This window comes from Anser cygnoides, chromosome 1 (genome assembly GCF_040182565.1).
Source record: "Anser cygnoides isolate HZ-2024a breed goose chromosome 1, Taihu_goose_T2T_genome, whole genome shotgun sequence".
In the NCBI taxonomy this organism is placed as follows: Eukaryota; Metazoa; Chordata; class Aves; order Anseriformes; family Anatidae; genus Anser; species Anser cygnoides.
In genome coordinates, this window is record NC_089873.1 from 16,150,240 (window position 1) to 16,169,822 (window position 19,583).

Below are 19,583 nucleotides of genomic sequence, written 5' to 3' on the forward strand. Positions count from 1 at the left end.
TACAGCTGAATGAATGACCGTGGAAGGAAAGGAGCTACTAATACTGCCTTGACATGACATTAACCTTGACATGAGGATATTGTCAGGACCACAGTAGGCCCGCCACTGCGAGCTAAAAGGCTCTCATGAGTGACTCTGAGCAATCTCCCTCTGGGGAGAAAGATGTTGACTTTATACAGTAAACAATGATGAAGAAATAATAACATCATCTGCAGATCAGAGGCGAGCCTAGAAGCCATCCTGTCCACAAAATTAGCTGGCAGGTCTCCACAGTCCCCTGAGGAGGACGACTGGGAGCAGAAATCTATAAAGGGAGAAGAGCTGAGTGATTTGCTTTCTTCTGCCATTTTTATTAACTTCGTTAGGGGAACATCTTCCTGCCACGGGAGTTTAATGGTTGATGGAGAATTCAGCTTTTGTATTTACAAAAATTCTCCTCGCCGAGGACATTGGGTATGGAGGTGAAAGGAAGCAGAGCTCTGCCTTTGGGAAGCCCTCACTTTTTGTTGTCCACTGCTCTCTTAAGCTCTTCCCTTCGATGTGAAATGAGTGGTGTGCTTACAGGTGCCGTGTTGCTCTGGGCCTGGTGCTCACGTCCATCAGTTTTTGCATAGCTGTGCCTCAGAAACCTGTTCTGGGGAAAACTGGGTTTCAACTGCATGGGCAATGCAAGGGAGCTGATGTGGCAGCTAAATCCTTCAGGAGAGTTTCCACCGCAGGAATGTGCCTCGTGGCCTCAGCATTCGAGCCTGGACGCTGACTAGATTCCAGTGGTTTACAAGAAAAAAGAGGAGTTCATTAGCTGGGTTCTCAGACAACAGCCTGGTTTATGTCCACTGGGGGACGTGCCAGTCTGTCACAGCCTTGTAAATATTCTGGAGAGTTTTAAATCCATCCTGTGCTGCCTGTTGTCTAATCCATAGCAGATGAAAGTGATAAAAGTTATAAGAATGCTTTTTTCTTTGGAGCAATGTTAGATTTTTTCCTGGAAATATCACGTCCCTTTTGCTGCTTGTAAGTGAAGAGAGATAAATGCTTTCCTTATACTTGTGTTGCTACTCTCTATCTTTTGCAGATGCTTTCGCAGTGAGACAAGTCCATTAGTAAAAGTTGCTGTGACTTCTTTACTAATACCAAAAATATGTGTGTGTGTCTTCACGCAGTTAAAGACTGAGACCCTATTTTCAGGACTTGGTTGGGCAGGGAGGTACAAACCTCCCCTGTTCCCACGGGCAGGCTGGCAGCAGAGAGCGCTCCAAGGATGAAGAACTCCTCTGTCCACATGTAGACATTGCTTCTTCTGTGATGCAGGAAGGACTGGTGGAGGATTTTATTTCTGAAATGATTATTTGGAATCTTTCTGAAAGGGCTTGTATGGGAAAGTGTTACCAAATTCACCAGCAATTAGAAGAGAAACTAGTATTTCTCTTACAAAGTCTTCAGAATGGTAAGGATTATGCATAGGATTGTGGTTCTCACATTTGTAAAGTAGAAATGTGACAGAGGGAGTAAGTTGCTTCAGGGAACTGGCAAGATCTACAGAATATTTACATCTGTGTGTAGATCAACATTGCTGAGAAGAGCCGTCATTATAACCAGTAGTCTTAGTAAAATTTCTGGCTGGACCATGCTAAATGTTTACTAAATTGAAATACTCATCACTGCGCTGGGAGCCAGAACACAGAATCCCCCCCACTCCCTCCAGGTATCATTTAAGAAAGAAAAACAAAATAGTTGTAGTTTCAAATAGAATTAAATTCTGATTACATTCACCATTTGCCAGTAAGGATGGAAACGTGGAACAGCAGGGCCTCGGCACACGGTGCTCTTTGTCCTCTTTGATTAGGGGGACATCCTTCAGGGTAATAATATCTAATGTAAGTTAGTGAGGTGTGTGGAAACAGAAATGAAAGAAAGGTCTGAAACTGATTACAGTCTTTGTCGGTAGAAAATCTGAGAACAAGGTCTTTTCTGGGAGGGGGATGTTGGCGTAATCACCGTGGTTATGTGGCATGGAGAGGGGTGGTTCTTGAGAGCTAGGGAGGCAGAGGAGGAACGTTAGAAATCTTGTGTGCTTATTTTAATGCTAATGGCCAAGGGCAAATAGGAAGAACAGGATAAAGTGATGCAGAATATTGTGTCCTCAGCCGCAGATGAAGCCTGTGCTCTCGGTGACGCAGGAGCAGGTAGCGAAATGGATGCAATTTTAATCTTCTGATCCTCTCAGCCACTCTTCCCCCTCAAATCTTTAAGGCGCCGTATTTTTAAGGTCTTTTAAAAGGAAATTATTACATGGTGGGCCTGATAACTTTGATCAGATCTTTTTAAGCATTTAAAAGTATGGTGAAATCTAAATATCTACTTAAATAATTTAAATGAGGTTGGAATATTGTTGTAACCCTAACAGAAGATACAATCTCTTGATGATTCTTTTTAATGTTGGGGGGGAGCATTTTTTATAATCTCATTTTATGAAATTATATGATTTTTGACTGCATCTAATGCCTGAACAATTAAGGTCCTTTTTATATTGCATCTGTATCTTAGGTCTGAAATAATAAGCAGAGCAACATGATAATCTAAGCTGAAACTGTTTATGTTCCTTTAGGGTAATTACTTGGGAATTACTATTAATAGCTCTTAACTCATTACATCTACTCAACCAATGGCAAATTCTGGATGCAGGAAAGGAAGGACAAAATCCACGCCTTGTCAGTCCTGTTGTGAAGTTCTGATTCTGGAAGCATTTAGTTTATTTGCTGAGGACAACATTTATTTGTTGGAGACATCCAGCACAAAATAGGATTTTAAAGCAGGTCTGCTTAGTTTGAAATGTCATTTGGGCATTTGTTCTCTACCTGCTCGTTGATATTGCAGGTTGCTGCAAGATCTTAGTCTACCCTGCTTCCAGATCTGAGTCTACGTTACTATTTAAGAGGCATTTTGAAAGAAAAAAAGGAAAAGACAGATCCTGACAGCTGTTTGGGTTAGTTGCTGTAGCTACCACTCAAATGGCATAGCACTGAGGCTACTGGAATGGAAAAGCAAAAGTGGCCCTTGTGCTAAACCATTCCCAAATGCTGTTTTATGTCAGTAAAAAATGTGTTACAGCTATTTAAATGGAAAATATGTTTGAGTCACTGCTCTTCATTGCTTGAAAGTGGTCCAAGGAAGAAGATGTTGCAGTGTCTAAAATCTGAATTCACATCCTGTTGAAGTAGAAAGCATTCTGGTTATTCCAGCCAACCTCTGGTTGGCTGAGATGGGACTAGAAGGAAAATAATCTTGTTTGCCATTTAAAAAGCTTTCAGTTGACAAAGGAGATAGATAGGACAGGAAAGGGAAAAAGAGCATGCCAACATCCATGAGAGGATTGCCAGTCTCATGTCAAGGTGCTTAGACTATATGGACGATTCCTGCAGCCGCTTTCTCACTCTCTTACAAAATGTGCATTGGAGGAAAGGATCTTTTCTCGCCTGTAGGAGCCTTCTGCTGGTTAGCTTCTTCAGCTGCTCCTCTTTGCAGGGGCAGATGGAAAGGCCCTGCCTCACCCTGCTGCCTCTCCTGGGAGCACAGCAGGGAGCTGCCCCTGGGAGAGGGCTGGGAAGTTCCCCTTCTGCCTTGGAGCCGGAACAAAAAGGACTGCTTCACATTTTGAAGCACATGGATTTTTATTATTATTTTTTTTTTTCTGGGAGAGGAATACTGCCAGTAGAGGTTTTTCACGTGTATTCACTAATGACTCTGAAATTCAGATTTAAATAAATCAGTGAAAATTGTCTCAACAGATTTTTTTTAGGTTATTACACTCTGAATTGAATTTAATAAATATATTTTTTCTTTTATTTTTCCTCTCTTTTTTTTCTTTTGAGGAAAAAGACTGTTTTAAAGGTGGGTGTTCTTGGGGATTTTTATTGATAAAGAACATTCATCAGGGTCTAAAACAGTTCTCACAGGAGCTTTAACAGCATGCATTGTCCTTATTTTAGCCACCTTTATTACATAATAAGTAATTCTTCAGTAATCACATCATCTGATATAGTAAAACTGTGATCTCTTCCCTTCTTTTCATAAGATGAAAGCTTATTCAGAGGATTTTTTTTTCTTTTTTGGGGGGGGAAATAAATTAACACATTTCTACGTTAGGACTGTTGAATAATTCAGTATGTTTGACGAGTTTAATTCATATAAATTATTGTATGTGCTGTCTGCATGTGTGGGTCATTTCCTTGAGAAAGTACCATCAATCCTTCAGCGGCGCAAGATGAGCCAGAGTTATCGATTCATTTGATTTAAAGTCGTGACCTGATTTTAACCCGCCGTATCTGTTCGTACAGCTAGGAAATGGGCAGTCTGCTAGCGAGCAGGTCGTGCTGCTGAGCAGTGGCACTGGGGCACTTCTGCTTGTAGGTTGTGTAGACTATTTTTTCCCCTTGGCTTTCCACCCCTGTCACGTTAGCTTTGCACAGATGATGATCACAAAATCATAGAGTCACTCAGGCTGGAAAAGACCTCTAAGATCATCAAGTCCAACCTTTAAGCTAGTTGATGAGAGAGAAGTCTGAGCTTCTGCATGATTATTTACTTCTTAAGACCTGGGATTCGGGTGATGTATATTCCCATTTACCACATTTTCTTGGCAAAATAACTGCTGTTAAAAAGCAGTTATTTATGTAAAGTTCATTTTATCTGTCAGAGACCAAGGAAAATAAGAATTATTTTGATTTCTGCTAAGTTCTTCTACTGTCAGATACCATAATTGAATTTCATGTAATAATGAGAGCCTCAGTATGCAACGTTTATGAACGTCGTAAGCTAGAGATAGTGTAACCTTTTATCATTTCTGTATTTTTTAAAATTCCTTGCATTTGCCATAGGTATTGTACCTGCATGCACAAATCAAAGCAGAGTGACACTGTATGTTAAATGGCTGCTCTCACAAACTGGGTGTAAAATAATTGCCTTGTTATAATTGGTCTTTGGGTATTTTTATAAAAATCTCCTTGGGGCTCCATTTTCAGTTACAAAATTAATGATTTCCAGAGCATTTACCAGGACTGACAGCTGGGGAATCATTCTTCATATAGCTCCGTTGGTTAATTTAATTGAGACCGTCCCCAGTACCCCCTGAGTGGAAGGGATGTGCTGCCTGCTTTTACCTTATGAAGCTGCATTTTCTCTGAGTTTTTTAGGGCAAAGACATTGCCACCTACTGGCATGAGGGAAAAGCTAGTTTTAAAAAATGCTCTTCCACGATTTATTTAAGAAAAGTGAACACAAGGTCTTCGATTCTTAGTCTAGATGGATTTTGATTGTACTGGCAGAAAGACCGCTGCTGGCAATAGTTAAAATGCAAGACTTGCTTCTAAATTATGGCTACAGAAATTGAACGTAGCAGTTCAGTACTTCAGCCGGAGGTTGGACAAAACATTATTACCAGAACTATTAACATGTAATTTTTCCACATATATGTCAATAACTAGAAATAAAATAAAGCATGGAACTGCTAAAAAAGGCGTGCTAATACACGTAATACTGTTATGTGTTTTTAAGCTTTTTGTCCTTACTGTTCTTCAGCCCAGATTCAACAAAAGAACAGATTCGGGAAAATATTTTTACCCTTCTACTTTCCTTTTGATTTCAGTGGAAATTTCAGAAGGATAAAAATTTTATGTGCCACATCTGTAACTCGGTATAATTTTGTCAGCATTTCCCACCTGTGGGTTTGGGGAAGGGTTTTTTTATTTATTTGACTGCAAAGTCTCACCACTCACTACTAACTTGATATGCCAAATTTCAACACAGAAGCTTATTTTTCACAACTCTTTGGCACATCTAATATTTTGGCATAACTAGAAGCAATACACTTTTTTTTCAGTCTCTATTGCTATACGGAGAGCTTGGAAGCATTCAGAAAAATAAGATTATAACACTGGAAGAGACCCTGTTTCATTTGGAGGTGATTGGCAATATTTCTGTTAAGTCACCTTCAGACTGAGTTACAACAACACCCTGGCTTTCTTTGTCTTTGGTCTTTTTTGACCATGGGCTCAGAATTACTTTCGGCAACTCTAACTGAAGAGATGCTTTTCGTGTGTTGATGACATTCCTTTGAACAATACTGCTGATATTGCTGACACACTGTGAACAGCACAAGCGTGAACGAAGGCTACTTGTAAGTGCAAGGAAGATGAAGAAGTGTGGGTAGGATTTGTCTTGCTCAGCTTCAGATGTGTGAAACTTTGACCTTGATCTCTCTTGTAGCACCTTGACTGATGGAGTAAAAGATGCTGGTCCTTGTTCCTTCTTTGTTCCTTCTCTGCAGCTGGCCTTTGCCTGTGTTTTATAGAATAGACTTTGTTCCATCGTGCCAGCAATTCTTGCACACTGTTCTGTTAATATTTGAAAGGAAAAGTTTTAAGAGAATATCACAGATTAGTCACTGCTTTTGATATTTTTATTAATATTTAAGCATAGCCCTTTTGCACAGAGATTAAAAATCCTTCCCCTCTCCTTCTTCTCCTCTAAAATCAGAGCTGGGCCCAGTGCTCAGCCCGTGCCAGCATGACTTGCCGAGGCAATCCAACTTCTTATGAAAGAGGGGTCTGCTGGCTGGCATCGGGGGAACCGGCACTTCTGCAGATATTTGTCTTGTAACCAGAAGAACTTTACAATGCTAATTATTATGTAAATTAAATGTAAAATTGGATGGGAAAAAAAAAAAAAAAAAACAACACAAATGAGATTAAATATCGTGCAGGGATTTATTTGATAGTAAACTTGCATGAAATTCTAAAATGCTGCATTTTATATCCTAATTCTCAGATCAATTTCCTTCAGTAATTAAGTTTTAATGCTGCAAGGTGATAGAATTGAAAAGACTAACTGCTTTTACATATGGAAGCAGAAACCAGAAATTCCTGAGCTCTGTGACCCTGTTTCTGACAGTAATTCCATACAGAGCCCTGTGCACGCTCCCTCAGCTCCCAAAAACCTGCAAACCAGTGATGACTCCAAATTTCCACAAGACAAAAAACGCGTGGCAGGAGCAGCAGAAGCACCCCAGGGTAAGACAGACAGCACCAAGTTTGCACAGAAGCGAAATATCTGATGTGCTATTCTCTCACAGACACTGAAATACGTACAGGTCCTGCTTTTCTGAGCACCATTTTCCTGAAGGAGCTGGAACAGAATAAAGCCTGCCTGTCTGCGGGCACCAGTAGGTACCAAATGATATGTGGGACAGACTGCCAATGGAGAGTGCCCAAATCTGCTTGTTTTCTGGTATAAACCACAGCATGGTGCAGGTTCGCACCCGGACCCCGCTGGGGTGTCAGACAGCCTTCTTCCAACTCAAAATTATCGCTCCCAAATCATCAAAGAGCAGCTCATTTCTGAGAAGTAAAGGAAGCCAGTAACGGCTGGATGAACGCACGTGTGAGCACACCTTGCTGGAGCACTTATTCCAAAAGTGAGCTGTTTCTGTATAGCCCCAGGAACACTGGACAAGCTGCGAAGCATCTTCAGGGGTCACAACGAGTCCGTGAGTCTTTCCCAACCCTGACTATGGCCAGGAGTGAATAAGTAGTTCGCTTGGTCTCCAGACTGCTTCCACAACACCTTTTTGCTGTTGTGGTGCACAGACTGCTTTGTGCTCCTGTAGTTAATACTAAAAATTGTGAATGATTGTCCCCTTGTACATGACAGTGGTGAGACTGCACCCTGAGTACCGCATTCAGCTTTGGGTCACCTTGCTACGGGGAGGATGTTGAGTTGCTGGAATGTGTGCAGATACGAGCATCAAAGCGGGTGAAGGGACTAGAAAATAAGTTGTATCAGGAGTGACTGAGGGAAATGAGGCTGTTTAATCTGGAGAAGAGAAGGCTGAGGGGAGACCTCACTGATCTCTACAACTACCTGAAAGGAGGTTGCAGCAAGGAGGGTGTCTGTCTCCTTCCTCAGGTGACAAGGGATAGGACATGAAGAAGCCATCCCAGGTTGCACCAGGAGAGGTTTAGATTGGGCATTAAGGAAAATTTCTTCATGGAGAGGGTGGTCAAACATTGGAATGGGCTGCCCAGGGAAGTGGTGGAGCCACCATTCCTGGAGATATTTGTGAGATGTGTGGATGTGGCACTAGGGGACATGGCTTAGTGATGGGACTTGGTAGGTCAGGCTGATGGTTGGACTTGGTGATCCTGAAGGTCTTTTCCAAACTAAACAATGCTATGATTCCCAGGTGCTATTTCTCATGGCTGTGCCCATAAGAAGAGATGTTTCTTTTCAGTCCTGTACCTGACTGCTCTGAGCAGGACCAGAAGAGCCAGGGGGGCTGGTGGCAGATATCAAGGTGACAGCAGCACTGCTGCATGTGCAAGTCATGATGTGAGCCCCAACCCCATCTCACACATCACTTCTCTCGTGTCCCATCACCATCCAGCCCTGCACAACAGTACGTGGTGCTTAAGATGCTCTACCAGAGGGGCTTGCCCCATCATACTCTATTTTTCACTCCATCTGGTAGAATGCAATATTTTTGTTATTGTTCATAACAAAAGGCTTCAAAATATCGACCTGTATTGCTTCCATTTTATTTACCCAAACTGAGCATTTCACTTTTTCTAAACATTATTTTCTATTTGCACCCCGGTGAAGTTCTTCAAAACTTGATGGTATTTGAATGAAAGAATTAGTGAAAACTACAGCATTTAGTAGATTGAAATTCTTCAGTATAAGACTGAGGACCAAACTAAAGATTTCTCTCTTACTGGATCTTGCTGTTTGTGGAGATCAGCTTAGACTATTTTAAATATAGCACTGGAATCTGGGAGGCTTCATAACTTGCCTACGGTACTGTGCTGGAGCACATCTCTATGAAGTGGTTGAGGTCCTCATGCACATCATTAGTTTGGAAGCTGCAAGAAACAGTAGAATCTGTCTTAATGGAGTGATAGTGATAAAAGATTTGGGTTAGTCGAGCTGTTCAATCAAAAATTCATGGAGACAGGTAAAATTCTGATGTACCAGCAGGCACAATCTCTTGCAGATGCAGGAACTTTAGCAGCAAGGTATGCCTGTCAATAAATGGGACAAAATCAATGTTTACATGCATATATTTCAGTAAGAACTGCCAGATAGGTTAGTGCTGTGAGAACAGGGTTTGTTCTGTAAATGAAAAAGCAGGAAAAATTACTGAATGCCTTGGTCTTTAAAGCAAACAGATGTAAATGACTGTAAATCATTAGAGTACATCCATGAGAGGGGAAAAAGGACAAAAATCTTATATCGTCTACTGTCTCAGCCATACCTGAAAGAGTGCACTCTTTAGTTGATTCATTTTCATACTCTTTTTTTTTTTTTTAGCTTTCAAATATAAAGATTGATCTTTAAAGTTGCAAAAATGTGTTATTTCGTCTTCTTATGAAAGTATTTAGCAGATGTGGGCTTTGCTTCTCCTATAATGTCACCTTTCTGCAACTTTGACCTTATGTGACATCCAGTGTCAGTGAAGCTTTGTTTGGTATTTTGGAGAAATATTTTCTGCAGCTAAATATCAACATATCAAGCTAATAAGTGAGTCATACATCTGGGAAAAAGCTCTTCAGAATGTATATATTTTTTAAAGAAACAAAAACATCTCTATGTGACTACAAAGGAAAAAGTATCTTTAAATAATTTACCAAGTTTTATGAAGAATTTATCCAGAAACAATTACCAGATTATACTCTTGTTTATTTATTGTATCCACTGGCATTTGATTCTCCATCTTAGAGTAATCTCTCCTTACTGTAGGTGTCACTGAATTTTACTTCTTGAAACCCTAAAAATAGTCTTCTGGGTATACATAAGAATACATTTTCGTCATGGCTTCCTAACTTGAGAATACCACATCTGATTTTTACAGCTATGATTTCAACCTGTGAATCCCTTAGCTGGGTGTTACCCAAGCCTTCTGCCTGCTGTTTAAGCCTTAGACTTGGATATATATGGTTATAGATTGGACCTCTGTACACTCAGTTTGTGTGGTAATATATTTAGATATATGAGTTTTGTATTTAAAGTATTGTTATAAGATGTTCATTGTCTATAAATACATATTTAAACATTTTTATAACCCTTCTTCTGCAATAAAATGCAAAAAAAAGTCTTTAAAAAGCATAAAATGTTGGTTTATGATCTTTCTGTTCCTTTTTTTTTCTCATTTCATTTTTCTAAGAACTGGGGCTATTCTGAATTTTTTCACAAACACACACACACACACACACAAAATAAAAAAGTAGATATGCCATTTTTTCCTTCATCTTTGTCTCTTGACTGAGCAGCTAATTTTGTACCATCAGTTATTTCGTACCTGAAAGTGTGTGATGTTCAGAAGAAGTACAGGATATTATCGTATTTTGAAACTCTGACCTATTATGTAATGACTAAAGTCACTGAAATGAGCACAGGTAGAAATGCATGAAGGACAGTGATGTTAAGCTAAGATGCTTATACTCAAATCTAATTAAGAGTTTGCATTTTGATCAGGTTTTAATTTTAATTCTGTCCATTAAAATTCTGCAGGCATGACTGCAGGTTGTTTAAGTGAACAGATGATGATTTTTTTTTCATAGTTGTTGTGTGAGCCCCCACAAGCTTATGCATTATTAATATAATATTTGAATTATTTATGATTTTTTCATGACAGAATTATGAAACCATACGATTTAATTATTGCTAGTTAATTTTAATTTATGCTGGGGGAAACTGAGTGTGTCCGATCAGGATCAGAATTAGGCCGAGAAGGGGGCACTCTCTCGAACACAGGTACATCAGATTTTTCCTGACAATTTTATTACCATCTGTTACTTCAGAATAGTGGAAAGAAGTTTGGGAAGAAAATGAAATCAAATATATACGGTGTGGTTAAGGTAATCACGTGTCCTGTAACAAAAACGTGTATTTGCGTATTTCTGTTCCTGGTTTCTAAGTGTGCCATATCCGAGACTGGTTTATGGGTGTACCTACCAAACGCTACCAGCTGCTGTGAAATCTCAGGTGGAAAGCCTTTAACGTTAGATTTAAGCCCTTCTGCCTTGTCCCGTTTGAGTCTGTGTTTCAAGCCAAGGAGAGCAGAGCAGATGATGAGAGAAGCATGTCTGACAGCGGTGCGGGAGGTACCAAGGGTCTGCCTCTCTTCGACCCTGGTGGATGTGATGGAAAATGAAGCTTGAAGCAGCTGTGGCCTGACAGCAGCGTGGGACAGTTGTAGCCAGCAGCCTGGAGGAGGCCAGCAGGGCTCAGAAGACAGCAGCGGGGTGTAAAAGAAGTCTAAAGGAGTAGCGAGTTGAACTTTGGCAGGATAGGAATAGGATGGCAATATTTAAGAGAACCTCCAGTCCCGAAACAAATCCAAAGTTGAACATCCTTCATCAGGCATTGAGTTACTTAATCACAAAAAGCTGCTGGCTCAGACCAACAGCTATCGAAGCACCCGACGTGGCACTGCCATACAGCCGAGCTGCTTCCCTTGGCAAAAGATGCAGGACCTGGGCCGCCCACCCTTCTGAACCGGCTCAGAAGTAGTCACACAAATACTGAAACGGCCAGCATGGCGAACAGTTAAAAACCCTCTTGGTGTGATGAATACTGGAGAGTTATTTGTCATGGGAAAAAAAATGGTCCTGTTTTCAGTCATTTGGCAGTCTCAGTCTATTCAGATTGAAGAATAGCTCTGGCACTCTGTTTACTGGACAGCTTCAGATGCAGTTGCAAAGCAAAAAATTCTCAGTTGGGGAAAATGCAAGTGTTTGAATTAAAAGTACTTAACAATTTTTATTTTTTTTTCACATATGTATTAAAAGCGTGTGCTTCTGTGTCTAGGTGGTCAGGAACAGAGGTAAATCAGTACTGAATCTGGTGCAGGTGTGCTTTCTGCCAAGACTGAGAGGCATGAGGGAAAGCAATTATGTCTTAGAAATATTTCTGTGAAGTAGTTATTTTGTAAGGTCTTCTGCTTCGATAAATATTAAGTATTTTTTTTACCTTAACAGTGTGTAAAAGTTACAGTGAAAAATTCCTTATGATTGATTTCAGATTTTAGCAGTCTGTAGGGCTTCAGTCTCTTTGTAAGAAAGAAGTCAAAGGATCAGAAGACAACAGCCAGTAAGGAAAGAGGTGCTCAGTGTGAATAATTGATGGTTATTTCTATATCTGTTAGCTGTCTCCACATAGATCTGTAAGAAATATTCATTTAAGTGTAAAATGTTATTAGAAATTCTCATCCTATAGCACACAATGAAGAAGGCTTGTCTAAATTCTTTGGCTCTGAAATGTGCAAAGCAACCAAGCTTCTCTATTATTTTTTCAGTTGATCTTTGAATATTTGCTTTCAGTCTCCCAGATGCAGAATAAGAAGTGCCAGTCATTCAGTCTGAGGAGAACATCCTCCTGTAGGCATTGTGCTAGCCATAGTAGCTGCTCCTAAACGTACTTGGCATGGAATGCATTGCATGGAGAAAGAAATTACTTTTTTATACAATATAAGATTTTTTAGATATTTTGGACAGTGGCAATTACTGCAGCTATTGTCCAATTAAATTGCCGTGGTTTCTGTTCTTTGTTCAAGATCTCACTCACCGCTCTACGTGCTTAACTGATAGCTCCTATAGCAGTGGGCTTCACAGTGATAAAGACAGTTTTTCGCTCATGGGCAAGTTCATTTGACGAGAACTTTCTTGCAGTAAACAGAACTGTATTTCCAAGACTTTAGACTGCATGTTAATGTTTTAAAAACGCATTGCCAGTTTTAGCAAATGGCTGCAATAAATGTCCCGAAATGCTGATGATATTTTTATGTAATGAAGGTTAAGTAATGTCTAGGTGAATACCATTAAATTCTATGGGTACATTTTTCAAGGCTGCATCTGTCTTATGCTTTTCTGTCTGTTTTTTTCAACTGCCATCATTTGGCATAAGAAGTTTCACCTACATATTTTTCGCAATATCTGGTTTAATGGGTGAGTTAGTTCTCCATGTCAGCTACAAAGTCAAAGCAGTGGATGCAAACTTGTCCAGAGAGGCATGGACCTACAGTGCTTCTCTGAAGCACAGCATCCAGTAGCTACGGGACCTTGAGACAGTTCTGATTCAGCTATTGGTCGTTTCGAAGCTAATTTGTTGTTTGCCTTTAGGAAAGAGTTACACTGTTTGAGACTTCAGATAGCATCCTACCATATCTGTATATATATATATATATATATATAAAAAATAAAACTAAGTGCTGTAAGGAGGAGAGCTTTTTCTTCAGATCAGAATATACTGATATATAGTGAAACCGTACCCTACAGTTTCACTGGTTTCTATGGATTGTACTAATGTAACTTATTTCTGTGTTGGTGGATTAGAGAAGCCAGATGAATGAACCTGTAGCTGTGAACGCCCCTGACTCTAGAGCCAGTGAATATTAATTCCAGGCACAGCTTGGATCAACCTGAGCCCAAGCTTCATCTGATGGACACTATAGAGGCAGTTTCCAAAGATCTCAGTTACATGTCTAACATCAAATTATTATACAATTAAACTGATACCTTACTAAATTATCTCCTTTAAGTAATTTAAAGATTAGAAGTCTGTTCAGACAACTCAAGATCTTCAGCAGAGACAGAGAAGCTGTAAGAACTAACCCAAATGTCAAGGAACAGATTCTTCCACAGGACTAGTAATTGCTTGTGGATAAATAATTTCAGCTTTCCTCAAACATCTTCCATAAAAACCTTTCTTAGTCCTAAAACCTGTTACTCTTAATTAGGTCTGTTTTCTGCTCTGTCCTTTCCATGACCAGAATTCTGGTGAAAAGCTGAGTCAATAAGCGTGGCATCAATTTATATTGTTCATCTTGACTGGCATGGTATAAAAGTCAGCACCCTACGCAAGGACTTTTTTTTAATCTCTTTCACAGAGATTTTTAAAATCCCTTGTATTGGTGTTACACCAGAGACTAAGTTGATAAATTGTCAATTATCTTCATCTTGATAACCCAGACACAAAATCTGACATAATAAGAGCCCTTAAATAGTTTTACTCTTGTTGGAACAAAGAAATAGCAGATTAGTAAAACTGTGAATTAGATCTAAATTCTTTATGTATCATCAGACCCCGAAGTTAAAATTTATCTCAGAGCAGGATGTGTAATTTTGAAATAAGCCTGCTCTAACAAGCTTTTTAGGGATATGAATGATAACATTAGTGATTTTCTTTAGAAGTAATTTATTTCCATAGTCTGATTTGATTTGAATTTTGACCTTTTAGGATTTTTAGATCTAAATCCATTTAAGACACTTCTGAAGGGCATAAAAGACAATGAGAAGTCAGTAACCTTCATATTAAAAATATATGAACTGTTCAGAATGAAACATTTAATTCCAACAAAAGCCATATCTTTAGAGACACAGTCCTCACTCTGCAGCAAAGTAAAAATTAATGGAATTTTGACAAGAAAATCAGCTTTCCTGTGCTGTGCTAACATGGCCTTTGCTACATAACATCTAACAGTTTCCCTAGTTTGTAGTTTTCTATGTTGTACTTGAGAATTATTCTACTGCTAAATTGGCTCAAGTATTAGGATAATTTAGAATGATTATCAAGGAATTGGTCTTATCCTGTTTCATCCTCTGATTATTAACAATAACATCTTAGACAACCTGCAACAACCCTTCTTTCACCTTTTTAATGTGCTGTATAAAGGCAATTTAGGAGTTGAGGATCAAGGCTTTAGATCTTCTGAGCTACAGGCTGCGTCTGAGAAAGGATGGATTCTGTGACTGTGAAACCGAATATATAATGCATATAAAGTAGAAATCTGCTGCTGTTCTGATTTATTTCCAGTCAGTAGCATTGTTCACATCAATTGTCAGAAAGTTAGGTTTTCACTAATTACAACAGATGAGCTTCTTAAATTGTCTGGGGAAAATACATAATGAAAGAAATTCATGGTAAAGATTTTCAATGTAATTCTGTCGTGTTTTCACTTTGGCAGTAATTTCAGAGGAAATGATGTGGTCCGTTTTCACAGTTTGTACTAATTACCCAGCACATTCTGATTTACACACTCTTTGCAGTGGTACCTGACTGCATAATTTCGCTTGTGAGCTCTTTACATGGAGTTTTCTCTGCTTTTCAGCTGCTGAAGAGATCAGTAGCTTCTTGACTGCTTTCCATCATAGATGCTCCCTTAATACAGAACCAAATTCAGATTTTTGTCTGATATTATCTTATACAGTCATTATTAATGTATTTGTTAGCAAAATAATAGCTCTTGTAGGACCGATAGTGCAGCAAGAATTAGACAGTGACAGTGCCTAAGTAAATCCCTAGACTGCAAACTCCAGCAAATGCAGATATCTTTGCTTTTATTCTGTGTACCATCCTATTTTGCTACCAAAGGATAAGCAAAGCAGAGAAGCTTATTACTGCAAGGTTTCTGTTAAATCTAGTCTTCAGTGCTATTTTTCCTGTTTCAATGTACTGAATCTGCTTTCTTGCAACTGAATTTCCTCTCAGTTGCTGTCAGACAGCAGAGAAGTCAGTGGCTTCAGCAATTGGAGGCTTCAGAGACATCTGTTTTTCCTTTATATACTTTGTGTTCCACTTTGTCAAAAGTAGGACACATCTGGGAGAGGTAGTGGGGGAAAGAAACATCCAGACCTCCCTGTGGTTGTGTCTGTATGAATCAGCAGGTTGGTTTGCACTGATAGAGATGGATGCAAGATAATAAACCAAGTACATCTTTGTTTACAGCAACGTTTGAGAGAAAGCGTGAGGCTCTTCTCTGAGGAGCTGCCGATCTGGCTGGACCAACCGGAGAAACCAATTTCAGCATCAAGACATTTTAAAATGCTAATCAGCTTGTATTCATTACCAAACACCTGCAAATGAAATTAGAGTAACAGCAAAGAAGCGAATGTGCAGTTGTACAAATGTGTGACATGACATGGAGCAATCCTGTGGTTTCACAGCGGCGCAGATACAGAGCAGGCCAGGATGGGAGACAGCAATGCCGTCTCCAGGGGTTAAGTAATTACTCTTGCAAACATCATTTTCTTAACATGTAAGGAATTGCTGGTTTAAACATAAGAATAGCTCTCCAGCACAGTTCAGTCTTCTGTATCTGAGACATGGCTCAAACGTGATTTAACCCATCTGTGATGAGAGAGATGTAGGGCAGTATGGAAGTGTCAGGTGGGTGCCAACAGGGAGTGATCCCGGCCTAGCTGTCATAACATAAAAGAGACGCCAAGCTAAGCTGTGAAAGAGCAAAATGACATAAGAAAGAACCTGGGGGCAATACAGAGAAGCACAGTGAAGAAATAGCAAGGCTGGCAGTAGTACTTTTGGCTGAGAGACGGTGAAAATATCAGATTTGGCAGCTGCCAGCATCTTACACTGCTGGGTGATGTGGTGGCCAGGTGGCAGCTGAGGCCACAGGCCTGTTGTATTCGGGCTTGAGGGACATATCTTTTGAGAGGTATTTGGTTGAACTCTGTTGTCCATGTATTATTCACCCCAAAACTGAATCTGTGTGTGTTGAATGAGATAGTTGCAAGGGTTTGTCAGTGGTTTTGGACATGGATTTTTCCAGGATTTCTTGGTTTAACCTCTCTTTTAAGTGTATTTGAATTCTGGATTTCCAGCTGTCCTGAAACTGGGTTTAGGACTTTACAGTGGTGTTCTGCTTTAAATGTTGTTTTATGGGTACATTCGTGCCAACATAAACATGATTTCTGCCCCAAAACAGGTGGTGGGTTGGCCACCAGTGCTCACCAGCATGAGTTCAGCCTGGGGCCAGCTGGTTGTTTCTGAACAGAAAGTTAGAGAGGATATGTTTGGCTGGAACTTGCTGTTGAAAGTCAACTGCAGTGGTCAGTCCCCTGAAGCATTTCAGGGTGTCTTTGGTCCCCCATCTCACTTTTCGTTGTCAAGCTCTAATTTATCACCTGTTGCAGGCTTCATTCCAGTTTTCCTGCAGATGAGAAGGTATATCCTTCACATACATACTCAGCTAATCTGGAAATTGTAGTCCAGGCAGATGTTCAGCACTCTGTGATTTCTGCTCCTCAAGTAAATAACATGGTTTGCATATGAAAGGGAGGTGTCTGCCTAAGTCTACTCTCCCAAAAGTACACATTTTTTTCAGCTGCGGCAATTGATGTGATTGCAGCTGAAGTTTCTCTAGTTACAGCAATAACTTGTCCATTTAGACAAATGCTAATTTTCAAAACTGAGGTTTATAACAAAAAGATTAAGTTGCAAGTATCCCTTTAAAATATAATATATTGTTAGCAGTCAGATGAAAATACATGATTTTATATCTATTCCTAGAAATATGCAATTTCTGCATAGTTCTGGCAAAGAAATCACTTTTTCTTTTAGTAGCTCAGGCACTGTTTACTTCTGTTTATTCTACTTTTTACTTTCTGGTTAGAAATGCTGCCGCCTTCTTAATTATTTCACTGTGAAGAAAAGGAAGTTTATTTCTCTTTTCCGTACAACTTCACTTGACTGTGGCACACTGTAGACTTTACTCATTACACCCGGCATGCACTGCGTACGGCTCATCAGTGACTAACGGTGACTGACTTTCATTTGACCTAAATTCTTGCATCTTGAGCTCAAAGTCCTGCTGCTGCAGCTCTTGCTGCACTGTGTGATACTCATGTGAACGGCCTCATTGGCTTTGGTATGACTGCTGGCTTAGTAAAGACAATGCATTTGAAGGAGTAGATACAGGTCAAATGTTTAAATTCAGGAATGTGCTATACTGGGTGCTCTTCCTAAGGCCACACAATCAAGCACAATGTTATCTGTAAGGCACAGGGAAAAGTACGTTTCTGAATGTAGGATTCGGCTCAAAAGTTTTTGATAAAACAGGGCGGAGCTTTGCTCTCTTAATTTCACACTTGTCAGCTTTTCATACGATGTTATGTGCCAGGTTTATTTTGAGATGTCATCCATTTCCCTGAAAATTCTTTAATACTAGATCTTATTGTTATTTTTCAGGTGTTCGAATGAAACTGTATTCAAAAAGGAAGATTTGTTTTGGGCATACAATTTCTGCCCCACTCCATACTCTTGGACCGCACTTCTGGGCCTTATTTTGTACTTGATTTTCTTTGCACCTGGTAAGCAAACATTTGTTTTCATGTATAAGTGTAAAAACTTGTCAAAGTAAAATGTCAAATGGTGAGGCTACGCATTAAACTTGCTCTTCGGTCCAGCCATTAAGTTGAGTTTGATCTTTCTTTAAATCTTAGGGATGGGTCCCATGCCCTGGACTGTCAATTCTGAAATCTACCCACTTTGGGCTAGAAGTACAGGAAACGCATGTTCATCTGGCGTCAACTGGGTTTTCAACGTGCTCGTGTCACTGACCTTTCTGCATACAGCTGAATATCTGACATACTATGGTAAGAAACAGTGTGTGTCCACGGGTGCTGTGCTGGCATTGGTGCATAGATTTTCTTCTGTTTGGGTTCTGGGACTCATAGTTGGTTTTGCTATAAAATTCCAACTGTGAACGCAGTGTTCTCAGCTAACTGTGGTGTAGTAAAACCAGAGACCTGATATGACCTGCCTGGAGTTTGGTCCTGCTTTCATAAGAAACATTTATTTCTGTCCTTGAAAGTGAATCTAGAAAGTTGCATAGAGTAGAGAAGCTGAAAAAAAAATACATTTTGGCTTGGTGAAAAATGCTGTCTTCCACTTAAAAAGACAGCATCAGCAATTTTCCATTTTGTGATGGCATCCAAGGCCATTATTAGATGGTCCTTGCAGAAACAGCCGTATAGTTGAAGATGCTATCGTCCTGCTCCCAGCTGTTGATTAAGTCCTGTCTGCTCGAGCCTGTGGAGAGATGGTCAGATTACTGCTCAGCCACTCCAGTACGAGTCATTTAAATTACATTAAGTTGCTTCTGAGTTTTTGTGACCTTCATATCATTACTAGTGCAGAGCCTTTCAGCGGCTCTTGTCATTCCTTAGAGTCTTTGGTCTGGAAACAAATGGCAGGTAAATGTTGGTCCTTCGGAGCTTTCTCTGTCTCTAGTTAAGGTGGGTGGCGGGGGGGACGAGCTCTTTCTCACTGCCAATTGTCTTTGCAGAGAAGTTATAAGTAATAATTAGATATGAGAGTTGCAAACATTGTTTTAATCCTGTTTCTTTTTTGCTGAAACTTCTCATCTTTGGCAGTTGTCTTAGTGATTCCTTTGCTGTTAAGAATAACTAAGAAAGTTCTTGCCTTCCATATCTGCTTTTTTTATTGGCTATGCGATAGTTGCTGTTTATCTTAACAGCAGAATGACTTGCCAAAAAAAAGGAAGAAAATTCTCTTCCATATTAAATTAAATTGCTTTTGTTCATTGACTCTGTTGCATTGATATTGTAAAGCAGTCTTCTCCTACACCCACAGCCAAGCAGCTCGTGGTGTTCCACCCTTTGCTCTTACATGCCCCTTTGATATCCACAGCCTGCTGCTTCTGCCGTTCCCCTGCGTGGAAGCAGAGGAGGGGAGGGGATGTTCTGTAACTGACTGTGCGTACTGTTTTACAT

At 39.9% G+C, this 19,583-nt stretch overlaps 1 protein-coding gene across 1 annotated transcript in view; it reads left to right on the plus strand.

Annotated features, from left to right (window-relative positions):
- The window catches only part of SLC2A13 (solute carrier family 2 member 13), a 158,221-nt gene that overhangs the window by 132,274 nt on the left and 6,364 nt on the right, over positions 1-19,583 (plus strand). Inside the window, exons 8-9 of the mRNA XM_048068473.2 lie at positions 18,037-18,158; positions 18,291-18,443. Of these exons, the coding sequence (XP_047924430.1) occupies positions 18,037-18,158; positions 18,291-18,443 (275 nt within the window). The remainder of the gene's footprint in view (positions 1-18,036; positions 18,159-18,290; positions 18,444-19,583) is intronic.